Source organism: Thalassophryne amazonica, chromosome 15 (assembly GCF_902500255.1).
Source record: "Thalassophryne amazonica chromosome 15, fThaAma1.1, whole genome shotgun sequence".
In the NCBI taxonomy this organism is placed as follows: domain Eukaryota; kingdom Metazoa; phylum Chordata; class Actinopteri; order Batrachoidiformes; family Batrachoididae; genus Thalassophryne; species Thalassophryne amazonica.
In genome coordinates this window covers 11,827,390-11,843,111 of record NC_047117.1, presented here as the reverse complement: position 1 = coordinate 11,843,111, position 15,722 = coordinate 11,827,390, and the positions used below count along the sequence as shown (strand labels likewise).

Here is a 15,722-nt window from a genome sequence, read left to right as displayed (position 1 = left end):
CTTTTGTCCAGTGAGTGCAAGTATCCGGTTTATACAATGACAGTTTAAGTGAGTTTTGACGTATTTCATTTCATTTATTTGTTTATTTGGCAGGGGCAATTCAATCAGACATAGAGCAAGCATGTGTTTGCAACTGATGTTATGCACAAAGAGTTTATAGCTACAGCTAATTCACAACTCTTGTCCCTGGTTGGGCCTTTCTAGAAATTACATAATTCATAATTCTACAATTTAAATAATTAACAGTTTACATAATTAACAACCTCATTCACCATTTCATTTAATCATTGATCCACCTTCTCACATCTAAAGTTTTCTTGCATTTCCACACTTGCCAACACACATCTATAACATACAAAATATAAAAACTGAATTTCTATATGTTAACACACTCACTCACTTCATTCAATCCTTCCTTCACTCACTCTTTTACTCACAATGCTATTTACACATGGGTGCAACATTGGCGACTTTTAAGCCAAAACTTGAGCCTGGAGGTATATATCTTCTTTTGGCTGCTCCTGGTAGGGGTCACCACAGTCGATCAATTGTTTCCATCTCACATTGTCCTCTGCATCTTCCCACCTGCATGTCCTCCCTCGCCACATCCATTAACCTCCACTTTGGCCTCCCTCTTCTCCTCCTGCCTGGTGGCTCCATCCTCAGCATCCTTCTCCCTATGTACTTTGTGTCCCTCTTCTGCACATGTCCAAACCATCTCAATGTCACCTCTCTGACTTTGTCTCCAAACCGTCCCACATAAACTGCTCCTCTAATCCTGTGCATCTTTGTCACTTCCAAAGAGAATTGCAGCATCTCAACCTCTGTTTCCTGTCTTTTTGTTTGTGCCATGCCATTGTCTCTAAGCCGTACAAAATAGCTGGTCTCACTGCTGTCTTGTAGACTTTCCCCATCACTCATGCAGATATCCTTCAGTTACAAATCACTCGTGCCACCTTTCTCCACCCATTCCACCCTGCACTTTTCTTCACCTCTGTACCACACTGTCCATTACTTTGGACAGTTGATCCCAAATATTTAAACTTACCTACTTTCATCACCTCTACTCCTTGTAACTGCACTATTCCACTAGGCTCCTTCTCATTCACACACATGTACTCAGTCTTGCTGCTACTGACTTTCATTCCCTTTATCGGGGTGCTCAAGTTCGGTCCTCGAGAGCTAGCTTCCTGATACTCTTAGTTGTCTCCCTGCTCCAACACACCTGAATCCAATGAAAGGCTCATTAAAAGCCTGCTAGCGAGTCTTTCATTGGATTCAGTGTTCTTGTACATATCCTGCCCCACCCTCGCATACTTCTCTGCCACTTCAGACTTCCTCATACAATACCACAGTCATCTCTAAAGCCACAAATGAAACGCCTTCTGGGCTTCTCTATACTTCTCGATATTTCTCCATCACCACTGTTAGCACAAACATTGCATCAGTAGTGCTCTTTCTCGGCATGAAACCATATTGCTGCTCACAGATCTTCACCTCTCTCTCTCTCTCTCTCTCTCTCTCTCTCTCTCTCTCTCTCTCTCTCTCTCTCTCTCTCTCTCTCTCTCTCTCTCTCTCTCTCTCTCTCTCTCTCTCTCTCTCTCTCTCTCTATATATATGTCTCTGTGTGTGTGTATGTACGAGGTCTATTAGAAAAGTATCCCACCTTAATATTTTTTTCAAAAACCATATGGATTTGAATCACGTGTGATTGCGTCAGACAAGCTTGAACCCTCGTGCGCATGCGTGAGTTTTTCCATGCCTGTCGGTTGCGTCATTCACATGTGAGCAGGCTTTGAGTGAGGAGTGGTCCAGCCCCCTCGGCGGATTTTCATTGTCAGGAAATGGCGGAATGATTTGGGCTTTTTTTCCATCAGAATTTTTTCAGAAACTGTTAAGACTGGCAGCTGGAAAGCATTAGAAAAATTTACGGGCTTCACAGAGAATAAGGACTGTTACTACAGCTTTAAGGACGGCTTTAAGGACACTCGGCGCGCCGCGCTCCATGCCGCCATCGAGAGCCACAAACCACCGGATCATTTCTAAACGGATGGCTCTGTGGAGCCGGGACCGTCGTCTGCACTTTCTCTGGTTATCACAAGAGCTGGACATCAACCATTTTCCGTCAGATTTCACTTTTAACAAGAGATTTTGTCATGGAAAGCCGAGCGGAGGCTTCGCGCGTCACGACCGATTTGCTGATGGAGCGAGACAAAGGAACACCTCCGTTTTGGTCTCACAGGACGGCTTTGAGATGGCGTTCAGACAGCTGTCGGTGGTTTTTCCATTGAGTGATTATCCGAGAAATTGTGGATGTGCCTGGACATGCCAGAACATGTCCCGTGAGGCTTCATCACGGCGTTGCTGTGCACCATGCAGCACCGCCGCGACACGCGAAGCCTCCGCTCCTCTTTCCATGACAAAAACTCCTGTAACAGTGGAATGTGCCGTTCATTTCCAAACTGGACGCTGTGTTTTATCCGGGACGTCGTCTGACTAGCACAGGAATTGTGAAAAGACGTGGACATCAACACTTTTTTGGCACATTGAGACAGACGTGCGGAGGAATTCAAAGCCATCCTGTGAGACCAAAACGGAGGTGGTTTTGTCTCGTTCCAGTAGCGAATCCATCATGACGCGTGAAGCCTCCGCTCGGCTTTCCATGACAAAATCTCTTGTTAAAAGTGAAATCTGCCGGAAAATGGCTGATGTCCAGCTCTTGTGATAACCAGAGAAAGTGCAGACGACGGTTCTGGCTCCACAGAGCCATCCGTTTAGAAATGATCCGGTGGTTTGTGGCTCTCGATGGCGGCACGGAGCGCGGCGCACCGAGCGTCCTTAAAGCCATCCTTAAAGCCATCCTTAAAGCTGTAGTAACAGTCCTTATTCTCTGTGAAGCCCGTAAAATTTTCACCGAAAGCCAGATAAATTTTTCGAATGGTTTCCAGCTGCCAGTCTCTAACAGTTTCTGAAAAAATTCTGATGGAAAAAAAGCCCAAATCATTCCGCCATTTCCTGACAATGAAAATCCGCCGAGGGGGCTGGACCACTCCTCACTCAAAGCCTGCTCACAGGCGAATGACGCAACCGACAGGCGTGGAAAAACTCACGCATGCGCACGAGGGTTCAAGCTTGTCTGACGCAATCACACGTGATTCAAATCCATATGGTTTTTGAAAAAAATAATAAGGTCGGATACTTTTCTAATAGACCTCGTATGTATGTATGTACACTCAACAAAAATATAAACGCAACACTTTTGGTTTTGCTCCCATTTTGTATGAGATAAATTCAAAGATCTAAAACTTTTTCCACATACACAATATCACCATTTCCCTCAAATATTGTTCACAAACCAGTCTAAATCTGTGATAGTGAGCACTTCTCCTTTGCTGAGATAATCCATCCCACCTCACAGGTGTGCCATATCAAGATGCTGATTAGACACCATGATTAGTGCACAGGTGTGCCTTAGACTGCCCACAATAAAAGGCCACCCTGAAAGGTGCAGTTTTATCACACAGCACAATGCCACAGATGTCGCAAGATTTGAGGGAGCGTGCAATTGGCATGCTGACAGCAGGAATGTCAACCAGAGCTGTTGCTCGTGTATTGAATGTTCATTTCTCTACCATAAGCCGTCTCCAGAGGCGTTTCAGAGAATTTGGCAGTACATCCAACCAGCCTCACAACCGCAGACCATGTGTAACCACACCAGCCCAGGACCTCCACATCCAGCATGTTCACCTCCAAGATCGTCTGAGACCAGCCACTCGGACAGCTGCTGAAACAATCGGTTTGCATAACCAAAGAATTTCTGCACAAACTATCAGAAACCGTCTTGGAAGCTCATCTGCATGCTCGTCGTCCTCATCGGGGTCTCGACCTGACTCCAGTTCATCATCGTAACCGACTTGAGTGGGCAAATGCTCACATTCGCTGGCGTTTGGCACGTTGGAGAGGTGTTCTCTTCACAGATGAATCCCGGTTCACACTGTCCAGGGCAGATGGCAGACAGCGTTTGTGGCGTCGTGTGGGTGAGCGGTTTTCTGATGTCAATGTTGTGGATCGAGTGCCCCATGGTGGCGGTGGGGTTATGGTATAGGCAAGCGTCTGTTATGGACGAAGAACACAGGTGCATTTTATTGATGGCATTTTGAATGCACAGGGATACCGTGACGAGATCCTGAGGCCCATTGTTGTGCCATACATCCAAGAACATCACCTCATGTTGCAGCAGGATAATGCACGGCCCCATGTTGCAAGGATCTGTACACAATTCTTGGAAGCTGAAAATGTCCCAGTTCTTGCATGGCTGGCATACTCACCGGACATGTCACCCATTGAGCATGTTTGGGATGCTCTGGGCCGGCGTATACGACAGCGTGTACCAGTTCCTGCCAATATCCAGCAACTTCGCACAGCCATTGAAGAGGAGTGGACCAACATTCCACAGGCCACAATTGACAACCTGATCAACTCTATGCGAAGGAGATGTGTTGCACTGCATGAGGCAAATGGTGGTCACACCAGATACTGACTGGTATCCCCCCCAATAAAACAAAACTGCACCTTTCAGAGTGGCCTTTTATTGTGGACAGTCTAAGGCACACCTGTGCACTAATCATGGTGTCTAATCAGCATCTTGATATGGCACACCTGTGAGGTGGGATGGATTATCTCAGCAAAGGAGAAGTGCTCACTATCACAGATTTATACTGGTTTGTGAACAATATTTGAGGGAAATGGTGATATTGTGTATGTGGAAAAAGTTTTAGATCTTTGAGTTCATCTCATACAAAATGGGAGCAAAACCAAAAGTGTTGCGTTTATATTTTTGTTGAGTGTATGTGTGTGTGTGTGTGTCTCCCATTATCTCTTTACATTAGAATTTGTATGTCCTGATAAGATTTTTGTATCTCTTGTTTGCTTTCAGGTTCAAATGCATAGATCCAGACACAGGCACTGAGACATTTTCTGGCACAAAGAAAGACATCTATCCCATTCACATTGTAGGAGAGAACAAGAATGGGATACAAGGTTCGTGTGCCTTCTTCAAAGAGAGGAAAAACATCACTCAACATGTTCGATCCAAATCCCTCACCAATCTGGTCAACTTGGAGGAAGCTTTGCAAAGGTTGGTAGGATTTGTTTCCATGCTGTACTCTACCAAAACATCAAATTTGTGTGGCTCATCAAGAATAAGCCAAATCTGCATCACCAACACACATGCGATGTGACCGTGTCAAATCTTCTGGTCAAAGTTTACCAGTGTGCCACTTTAGCAAACACAGCATAGAAGTGGCATTACTGGAGTGTGTGATCTATTTATCTTTTGCCCTTCAAGTTAAAGTAGCAGCTTTAATCAGTATTATTATTGAGATATTTGTTAACATCTACATGCCGGGGAACATTTGCTTATTGCTGATGTCTCATTTTCCCAAACTTCTGACAGTTGTAATGGACTGGGAATTGTCAACTTCAAACATCAGTAAAAAGTTATATTTGTTCTTAACGGGCTCTCGTTTGTCTTCTTTAGTTTGTACTACGGGGACATTTTGTAGTGTGAAGATAGGGCCACAAGTTCCACCTATTTTGTAGCCCCATTTTTTTTTTTTGCAAAATTCTTTCAAAATGACGACTTTCCTGTGCTCAAAATATTCAATATTTACATTTACATTGCTATCAGCCTTACACTGTGTTTTTGTTAATTGTCCATTAGGTATTTTGTAGAAGTACATACAAAACACAAAACATTATTTCTGTTATTTAAATAGTCCCAGACTTTAGAGGAGCCAAAGGATATGCTCGGTGAAATGCAGTGAGTGACTGAGTACTTCCTGTCTAGATTAGTGTAACACAAAAATAATACACCCTATGATCTGTAATTCACTAAATTAAGGGCATATAATGAGGATGAAGTGATTAGACATTGGTTGACTTGATGGAGGATCATTCTAACATGCAAGCTTGGTTTGCTTCTTCCACCTGCTCTCCTTGTTGAAATTACATGTAGCTTCTGTGCCACCTGCTGGACATGTCAGGACTTTCTGTATGAAATAATCTTAACATCTGAGTGATGGAAATTAGGATCAGGTGTGGTTGAAATTAAATGTAAGTTGAAATGATAGTACTTGTTCACTTCTATAATTTCTAAAGATGTCTCATAGTCACGTGTGCACATAACTGGTGCTCAGTCATGATGCTTGTGTGTGGTTAAAAATAAATGATGAGCAGCAGAGAAAATAGAGGGAGTTCCATCTCAAGAGGGAAGTAGTGATGGCATATTGTAGAAAAGTGCTTCCCTCTGTGTTTTCTGCTGCACATCATTTATTTTTAGCATGCATAAGCACCATGAACACCATTTATGCACATGTCTGCTCATAGTCTTGAAGGTCACTGCTGCTAGTTAATTACTGAAATGTTACATTTTGAAACCTACTTGGATTGCAATTCCAAATCCACAAAAGTTAGGACAACAGGAAAGATTCTCTTTCATTAGCCTCAGTAATGGTACAGACCATTGTCCAGTTCTGGATCACTTTTTTTAAAGTCCCACTATATGGAGCCATAATGCAACTGAATGTCCTTTATTGGGTATTGTTGTATTGGGTATTTGGATGTTATCTAGCTGAAAAAGTCTGGAGTAGCCCTTCTGCTTAAAGTGTGAAGCCACATTATGTGTGGTGCAAATATTTGCCGGAAATGGATTACTTTGCCGGTTGTGGATCACGACACTCTGTGTCACTTTGGGTTCATTCCTGGCATCTGGCTGGAGCCCTTCTAATGCAGAATAATACACACTGTGTCCAAGAATGTGTTTTGAACACAAAATAATATAAATTATACTTATTAAATGAGAATTTACTTGGTTTTGAAAGGCACTGTTATACGTTTTTATGAGCAAAAAATGGAAGTGTGGAGGTGAGATTTCTGCCGAATTAAAAAGTAAAAGCCCCCACATTCATGCCCATTCGTGATGTTGAGATGACCCCCACAGTACACATGACTCACAAGTACTGACACGAAGCTCCTGCTTCAGTGATCCACAACTGGCAAATTTTCACGTTGGAGATAAATGCGTGCAGCAGATAAACAGTAAGACATAACACACTGACATTTTCTACCCAAGTAAGTATTTTCCCACTCTAGAACCAAAACCACCGAATTTTCTACCCAAGTAAGTATTTTCCCACTCTAGAACCAAAACCACCGAATGGCCAACTCACCTTTGCTACGTCTTAGAGATCGTTACTTTCAAACTTGCTGGAATGAGTGAGTGAGAAAAAGCGCGCACACCGCAGACACTGGGATGTTTTGATTTCTCTGCTGATCACAAGGATGGCTGGATCCGGTCGAGCTTGTGGTCATTTGTAGACAAAACATCAGTCTTTCCGTTGGTACCAAGTATTAGCTTATTCGCGCTGATTACGAGAAATGGAGGCGCAAATACTACAGCAGTGATCCAGAACCAGCAGTGATCCGGAACCGGCAATGATCCGGAACTGGGCAAGTGACTGTATGGGTGGTGGAAGGCAGAAGTACTGTCATTTTTTTCATTATGTCTTGGAAAAAGTGGAGTGAAACCCAGAATTCTACAAGAAACTGTTGAGTCTCTAGATATGGGTGTCAGTAAGTGCTCTTCTAGTTATAAAATCTTTTGAAACATGTTAAAGTTGTTAGTGTATTGAGTGCAAATCTTTTATAATTATGATGGTTTTAGAGTAAATGTAAATGGTAAATGGACTGCATTTATATAGCACTTTTCCATCTGCACCAGACGCTCAAAACACTTTACAATAATGCCTCACATTCACTCCGATGTCAGGGTGCTGCCATACAAGGCGCTCACTACAACCGGGAGCAACTAGGGGATTAAGGACCTTGCCCAAGGGCTCTTTGTGATTTTCCGGTCAGGCTGGGATTTGAACCAAATATCCTCTGGTCTCAAGCCCAAGGCTAAACCACTAGACTAGAGTGGGATAACCAACAAGCTCCTATATAAAGGTTTGATGGTCAGGTGTCCACATACTTTTGGCCATACAGTTTTTCACATTTCCCTTCTGTTCCTCCATGTTGCTTTCAGGTACGACCGAAAGCTTGTTGTCGTGGCATCTCAGGCGCTGAGATTTCGTTGTCTGATTGGTCCTGAGAGTGATCCCAGTTTGAAAATTCCTGACGAACCTTACTGTATTTTGGAGCGAATTGGGCGAGCACGCTGGCAAGGAGAGCTGCAAACAGATTTACATGGACTTTGTTTCAAGTAGGAGTCCCAACCCACACACACACACACACACACAAGCCCTTTTACCACAGTGTTTTTACTGGACTTTCAGTGATTAGGTTTTTTGTGTTATGTGTGTATTCTGTTACTCTGCATTGCATGCTTTGGCTCATTTGTTTTCTGTGTAACAACCAGCATTTTGTTTGAACAGGACAGATGCTCGAAAGTTTCACTATTTGAAGAAAGGACTCGTCAAAAATGGTCTTCTTAAAGTGCAGTCTCATGTCAGACGGCAGGATGGAAAGCCGCAGCAGCACACAGTTCTTCTGCTGCTCAACCGTTTCAACGTAATCAGGTTTGAAACTAAGTCACTGTATCCAAACACATGCTGTACACGTATCAGTCACAGACATGTACTGGATCACCTCAAACTGCTTTTTGGAAAAGATTCAATATGTTTCATTTGGTGGGGAAAACAAACCCATCTTCATTTTGGTATTTTGTTTGCTGATGTCAGTAAAGATGTCAGGTTTATAGTCAAGAAACCTTTCAGTGAGCGCTCATCACATTGCGATATCACAATATTGCATTGCGATATCACAATATTGCATTGCGATATTATTGTTTTATCACAATAGAAATTTCTGTTGTAGGGTAAAGACAATTGGTCCTGTTTTGATAGTAGAGAATAACACTACTTGTGCAGAGGGTGAAAGCCTCTTTGGCTCATATCTAAGTGCACTTAGCGATTTAAAGTGGATATGACACTTAAAGACAGCATAGTCTTATTACATGTAACAAAGGTTATATAATTCGGTCAACCTAGGCGTTTTGGGAAAATGGACTTGTTCTCCCGTTATATACAACATTTGAACGTGCCGCCACTGAAAAATCTGCACACCCCGTGACCAGCTTCCCGCTAAGCACGAAACCGGAAATACCTCACTGCCTGTAGACCATATCGGCTTGCATGCTTGGCGGCCATTGTTTACACTTTTTTTAGCGGCAGAAACTTTGATTAAACACAGCTCTCAGGGACTTGTTTATTGATATGCCTGACCAGTGTGTCGCAGCATATTGCACAAACACAAGGGCGAAAGGTTTTAGCCTTTTCAAGTTTCCACAGGACGAAAATCTCCGCAAAAAGTGAGTTCAGCAAGTTCGTTGTACAAGATCAGGTCTGACTAAGGAGGACGCTTTGGAGGCTGACCACGTATTCTTTGTTGTGCTGTGCACATTTTGAAGATGGGTGTTTCAACGCCATCCCAGCTTTGAAGGAGCAGCTTGGAATAAATGTATGTCACAAGAAGGTTTTGTTGCCGGGGGCTGTTCCAAGCATCTTTCCTCGTGGCACATCAACGTCCACAGCCATACCTATGAAGCGTAGAAAATTGCTACATTAGAGAAATGGCGGAGATTGGACATGGGTTTGTAGAATTTTGTATGTCTCGGCAAAAACCCGAAGGTAATGACGGTGGTCCGCAAGTAGTAGCTATACTATCGCGGGTCTGGAAAAATAACAAAGGTGGTAAACAGATGCTAGAATCGAAAATGCTGTAATTATAGTGTTATAAACATCAGCAACAAAAATCAAAGCCTCCCTTACCATTCTGTATTCTGTAGCCTTTCAAAATCCATCGGAATTGGGCACTTCTCTTGCCTCTACTTCGGCTCCGCCATAAGCACCGTCTGCATTATTTTCGCTGTCAGAATGCTCCTGGTTTGAACGTTGGTCCGAAAGATACGGCTCGAATCTGTAGGATCTAATCACCGCTGCGACATCCTCAGGATCCGAGTCAGTCTCGATTTCCTCACAGAAACAATCCACATTTGAAGAGGAGTCAGAAAAGTTCTCAGTCTCGTCACTGTCCATGCTGAGACCTATCTGTTCTTGTTGTCAATTGAACAGACTCTTCAGGCTGTGACGTCATGGCATCACGTGACCGCTGATGGAACGCTGCCATCGCGCTTTCCAAGAAACACACTCTTGAGAAGCTATACATTATTTCAGTGATAATGATTAAAACCACTTTCAACTTACTATACTGTATGTATATTTTTGATATTTATATAATTTTTACCAATTTTTTTAGGTGTCATATCCACTTTAAACATCAAGAAATGGTGACCCAAAGCTGGGCACTGTGCCCCAAAGGATTGGGTTTCCTACATTCATTATTCTGCGTTCACTTTTGTGTAACATTGTATATGAAAACTTCAATGTGGTAAATTATTTAAATTTTTTCCTCACCCCCCAACACACACACACACACACACACACACACACACACACATACAAATGCACACAAGATTGTAAAGTACAGAAGATGGTAACATAAAAATTGCACTAAAATGAAATAAGTTAACATATTAGGCATACTTCTGCTTGCAGGAGGAGTAAGTACGACATATTGATGGAGTGCTTATCTAGCTTTCTGCAGCAGGCCCCCGAACAGACTGTGACCACGAGGAAAGTCCGTGAACACCTCGTGAGTGACCTCTCCCTGTAGCTGTCAGTCTGTGTGTGTTTATGTCACTGATTTTGTTTATATTCATTTTTTTTCTTGAAGAACGTGAATGAGCGAACTCTCAGGCGTATGTGTGAACACATGCGAGGGGGCAAGTTCATTGAGGTGATCCGTTGCCCTCTGGAGGAATTGGATCCAAGTGCAGGACCACAAAAGAACAAAAAAGGTAAAAAGATGTCGGAATAACAGTTGCATACGCAACAGCACGCGCTATTGCACGTTCTTATCATTGTACGAAATGTCAGAAGGGAACTGTGCCAATATATTTATTACTGTTGCCAAGCAGATTGTGTTTTTTGTGTCTTTGTTAGCAGCATTACTCAGTGTAAGTTATATTTGGTGAAAAATGTATCATTTCACAAACACTTTTCAGGGGATCAAGTCCAAGTGTCCTGTTTGAAACTGCGAAAGCCATATAAAGGAAAAGCCATAGTTGAGGATGACGATGATGAGGAAGAGGAAGAGGAAACTGGAATAAGACCAAAGGGGCGAATAATGGAGAGAGATATGATTGCACAGTCGTATGATGTTGGTATGTTTCATAGCTTCACCCAGTGAACAGACATTTGTGTGATGTTTTAATTTCAAAACATTAATGTGTTTTTGTAGTTTATCTGCAAATAAAATGAGCCAAGTTTTTATGCCCCCCCCCCCCCCCCCAAAAAAAAAACAAAGTTGGAATCTCATTGTGTTTTTTTTCCCCATCTGTCCGTTTCTGCACAATAACTAAAGACTGCCTTGTCTGGATTTAACCATTTCTTGGTGGTCTATTAGGGAGGCTAGAAGAAGTCCTTTCAAAAATGGGGGTCATATGTCATGTAATATGAGTTCCACAGATGTCATCTTTGTTTTTGTTTCCTTGCAATAAGTAATGAACACTTCATCTGACTGAAACGGTTTCTTGGTGGTGTATTGAGTGAGGCTACAGGAATTATCCTTTTCAAAGTGGGGGTCAAAGCAGAAATCTTTCTCTGTACAAATATCTTTTGCTATAGAAATCATTTCCAGACTTCATTATCACATCTACTATAAAACCATACATTAACTTAACATACGAGTTGGGGTATATTTCATATTGTTGTTGTTCTTGTTGGGTTATATAATGGAGTGATATAATAACGGGTGTTTTACCATTTGTGCATTTTAGGTTCTCAGCACACATTTGTTGGAAATTAAACGGTAACTGAGATCCAACTCTTTCCCATCTGTGCTGGACATGGACAAAAACAAACATTTTGATTGTTCACCTGAACAGTGCTATTGCTATTATTCGTCAAGGATGTGAAATTTCTGTTTAATGGTGGATTTACGCAGTTTAGTGTTGTAACGAATCCCAGTTGACCACTGCCCCACCTCCCAGGGTTTGGCACGCATGCAAAGCACAGATCAATTGTAAAGTTTACATAAGTGTGATTTTGTGTCATGTGACTTGATTTTAAGGTGATGATTGCATTAATTTGGATGCAGTTGTGGTGAAAATCATTGTCTGAGTGGAAGAAATGCAACAGCTCTGCGTACACACAGCCTGTTTTATTAAAAAAAAAAAGCCTTGCAGAGAGACAAAATCCCGCTGTCGTACGCATACACAGCCTCTGCTGCCTGTGTAAGAGTTCCGCACAGACAAATGGGTTCAAGCACTTCTGAATTCAACCACAAAAAAAAAAATCTCCATTCATGGTCAGGAAAAAGTGTTTGATATTGCTTTGTATGGCTACATATGCTTCCATATGTAGCAATGAGCCTCTTGAACCGTCTGTATATGAGGTGCATTGAAAAAATATCCAAAATCTGGCCACAAAAAAATGCACTTGCTCCCCTCTGGGTCTGAAATCCTAATCCCCTTCGAAGTAGTCTCCTTGGGACTGCACACACTTCTCCCAGCAGTTCTGCCATTGTTGGAAGCATTTCTTGACAGCTTCTTTTGAACAGTGTCCCACTAGGCTGTCACTTTTCACATGATGTCTTCTCTCAACTGAAATAGTCCCTTTTAGTGTTGTTTTAATTTTCAGGAACAACCACAAATCAGAGGGAGCCATGTCAGGAGATTAGGGAGTCTGACAAACCACAGAAGTGTTGTGTTTGACCGAGAAATCTTGAAGCAGATGAGCAGAATGAATGGGTGCATTGTCATGATGCGCTTTGTAATGCTCAAAGCTTGTAAAATCAACTTAAAACTGAGGGTTATCTTCCAATGTACATACAGTATAAAACCTTCAGTCAGGGTTTGAGCTGTCCCTTGAGAAAGCATCATGCCTAAAACAAAATTAATCATTTTCGACTTGACATAATATCTTTTTATGCTCACAATGCAAGAGACGGCATTATTACAGTGTTTCCAAGTGTCAAGAACTGGAGTGGTCATCAAGAAATTCAAAGAGAGCCACACAGTACAGAACAAGGAGGTGATGGTTTAGTGGTTAAGCGTTGGGCTTGAGACCAGAGGATCCTCGGTTCAAATCCCAGCCTGACTGGAAAATCACTAAGGGCCCTTGGGCAAGGTCTTGAATCCCCTAGTTGCTCCCGGTGTGTAGTGAGTACTTTGTGTGGCAGCAGCCTGACATCGGGGTGAATGTAAGGCATTGATGTGTAAAGCGCTTTGAGCGTTTGATGCAGATGGAAAAGTGCTATATAAATGCAGTTCATTTAACAAGCCTTATTTTTATTACTCATTAAATTATTCTTAATGGGCATCTTTATTGTTGGTACAATATCTCAGAATAACTAACGTGCTGATATTATTTACTAGCCATAATTTTAAGATGGATGTAGGCTATATGACTTAATTTCTCTGTTCAAATACTGAACATTACTTTAGAAACATGACTTGCTATAATCCTTTTAATTGCTAAGTCAAGCTTTGGATAATAATTTGTCCAATACTGTGTTTTCTCTTAATAAAATTGAAGATTCTTAAGTACAGCTCTGATACGTTTACTGCTGTGTACATCATACACCTACCATTGGAACAGATGAATATTATTTACTGGATTGTCAGAACATTTGTAACTGTCATTTCTCTTTATGCAGTTGTGTCTTCTGGCACTAAGGGAATCTCACAGCGTGCTCTAGGGAGCAGAATGAACGTTGGTAAACTGGAGTTCCGTATGCTCTGCCGAAAGTTGGAAAGGGATGGTGCAGTTAAAGTAAGTCTCACATTTTTCTTTGTTGTTGGATTTAAGGCTGAAATGATTGACTGGTTGTCTTGAATAATTTGAATAATAAAGGTTATTCTGGAAAATGTATGCATTGTGGAAGTGGAATCATTACCTTACCCAAGGAGGTAATGTTGTCATCTCTGATTTTTCTGTTTCTCAGCAGGGTATCATAATCAAACATTGAGAGATTAGAGTATGAATATAAACATTTCAAGTTGTCTATGCAGTAGGTTTGGACAATGTTTATTTTCTTGTAAAATCACAATGTTTGCAGTAAACCATCAAGATGGGTGATGGAATCGTCCAATGGCCCAGCCCTATTGTGCAGTAAAATCTGATTTACTCTGTCAGTCTGTTTAGAATGTTCATAACACTTTTTTCCCATCAAATTCTGGATATATACAGTCTGTCTGTTAGCAGTTACCTAGCTGTAAACTGCAAACGTGTGCCTATTTATATTTAGGAAAAAAGCAGAATTTAAAGCGTGGTACACTTCAGGGTGGGTAATAATGTCATGGTTTGTGGGTAGTGGAGGGTTCAGTTGGATCGACTCTTTGCAGATGCTTAAATTCAGATCATAATTTAAGGTTTATCTTTAAATTTGTGACAAGGTCATCCTTTGCTGAGCTGAATTTTTCTCAAATATTTTCTGTAATCTTTTTTGTCAGATTATGAGATATGTTTTTCTGTAATTTCTGTGAAGATTTCTTTTTTAGTGTTTATATTGATATAGTCGAGTGGTGATCTATAGTCTGCCATATGGCCTAGTTCAAAAATAATGAAGCCCAACTGCTGATTTGCATTGCGTTTGTCATGAACAAGCCATTATTTTATTTAGCACCATCCAGATTTATCTGAGTTGCCTATAGTTTCTTTGACAGGTACTGAAATTTTCATGGAAAAATTCCACACAGTTCCAGAGATATGCACGAAATTTATCCCAAAAATAGCACTTTTTTCATCAATTTTGTGTGACATGGATATTTAGCATTATCATTTAAAGTTGAATGTTAAAGAAATAACCTTGTATTTTGTCAGTTTGTTTGTTTGTGCTTCATACTAACACACAGTAATACATTTTTGTAAAGGTAGAAATGTCATTTTCTAGAAAAAACATCATGTTTCTAAAGGAAGATAAATGGACTGCATTTATATAGCGCTTTTCCATCTGCATCAGATGCTCAAAGCACTTAACAATTATGCCTCACATTCACTCCAATGTCAAGGTGCTGCCATACAAGGCGCTCACTACACACTGGGAGCAATAGAGGATTAAAGGCCTTGCCCAAGGGCCCTTAGTGATTTTCCAGTCAGGCGGGGATTTGAACCCATTATCTTCTGGACTCAAATATATAGTATCTTTATTTCAGGCTTCTGCAGACTAAAGAAGATACCTCCAACTGTTGTTGCAGGCGTTACACTCTAGCACATTATAGTATATATGCACTGATAATTTCTAGCAATGACTGAACCGAGACCAATAGAAATATTGAAACTCTGATATATAACCATACCTAAAATGATAACATTTCACAAAAAAGACCACTTTTAAATTTTGATGGTTATGTCACACTTTGGCTTCATTATTTTTGAACTAGGCCATATGTTATGCCACATGCTGTTTGAATCTAAAATATCCTCACAGGGGTGAATCTAGGTTTCTTAGAAGGGGGGTGGGGGTTTGACTAGGGAAGTGTGGTGGCATGCCCTCCCAGAAAATCTAGAAATTATGAGTGCATTTTCCTACTATCTCAGGCAATTCAAGCATGTATTTTGGACATTTGGAACAGGTAATTGCTATAATTTTACTAACAA

The 15,722-nt window shown here is 41.4% G+C and overlaps 1 protein-coding gene across 1 annotated transcript in view; it reads left to right on the top strand.

Moving 5' to 3' along the window:
* The window catches only part of LOC117525643 (general transcription factor 3C polypeptide 1-like), a 55,987-nt gene that overhangs the window by 2,954 nt on the left and 37,311 nt on the right, over positions 1-15,722 (top strand). Inside the window, 7 exon segments of the mRNA XM_034187549.1 lie at positions 4,937-5,137; positions 8,087-8,263; positions 8,436-8,579; positions 10,617-10,713; positions 10,795-10,918; positions 11,126-11,284; positions 13,780-13,895. Of these exon segments, the coding sequence (XP_034043440.1) occupies positions 4,937-5,137; positions 8,087-8,263; positions 8,436-8,579; positions 10,617-10,713; positions 10,795-10,918; positions 11,126-11,284; positions 13,780-13,895 (1,018 nt within the window).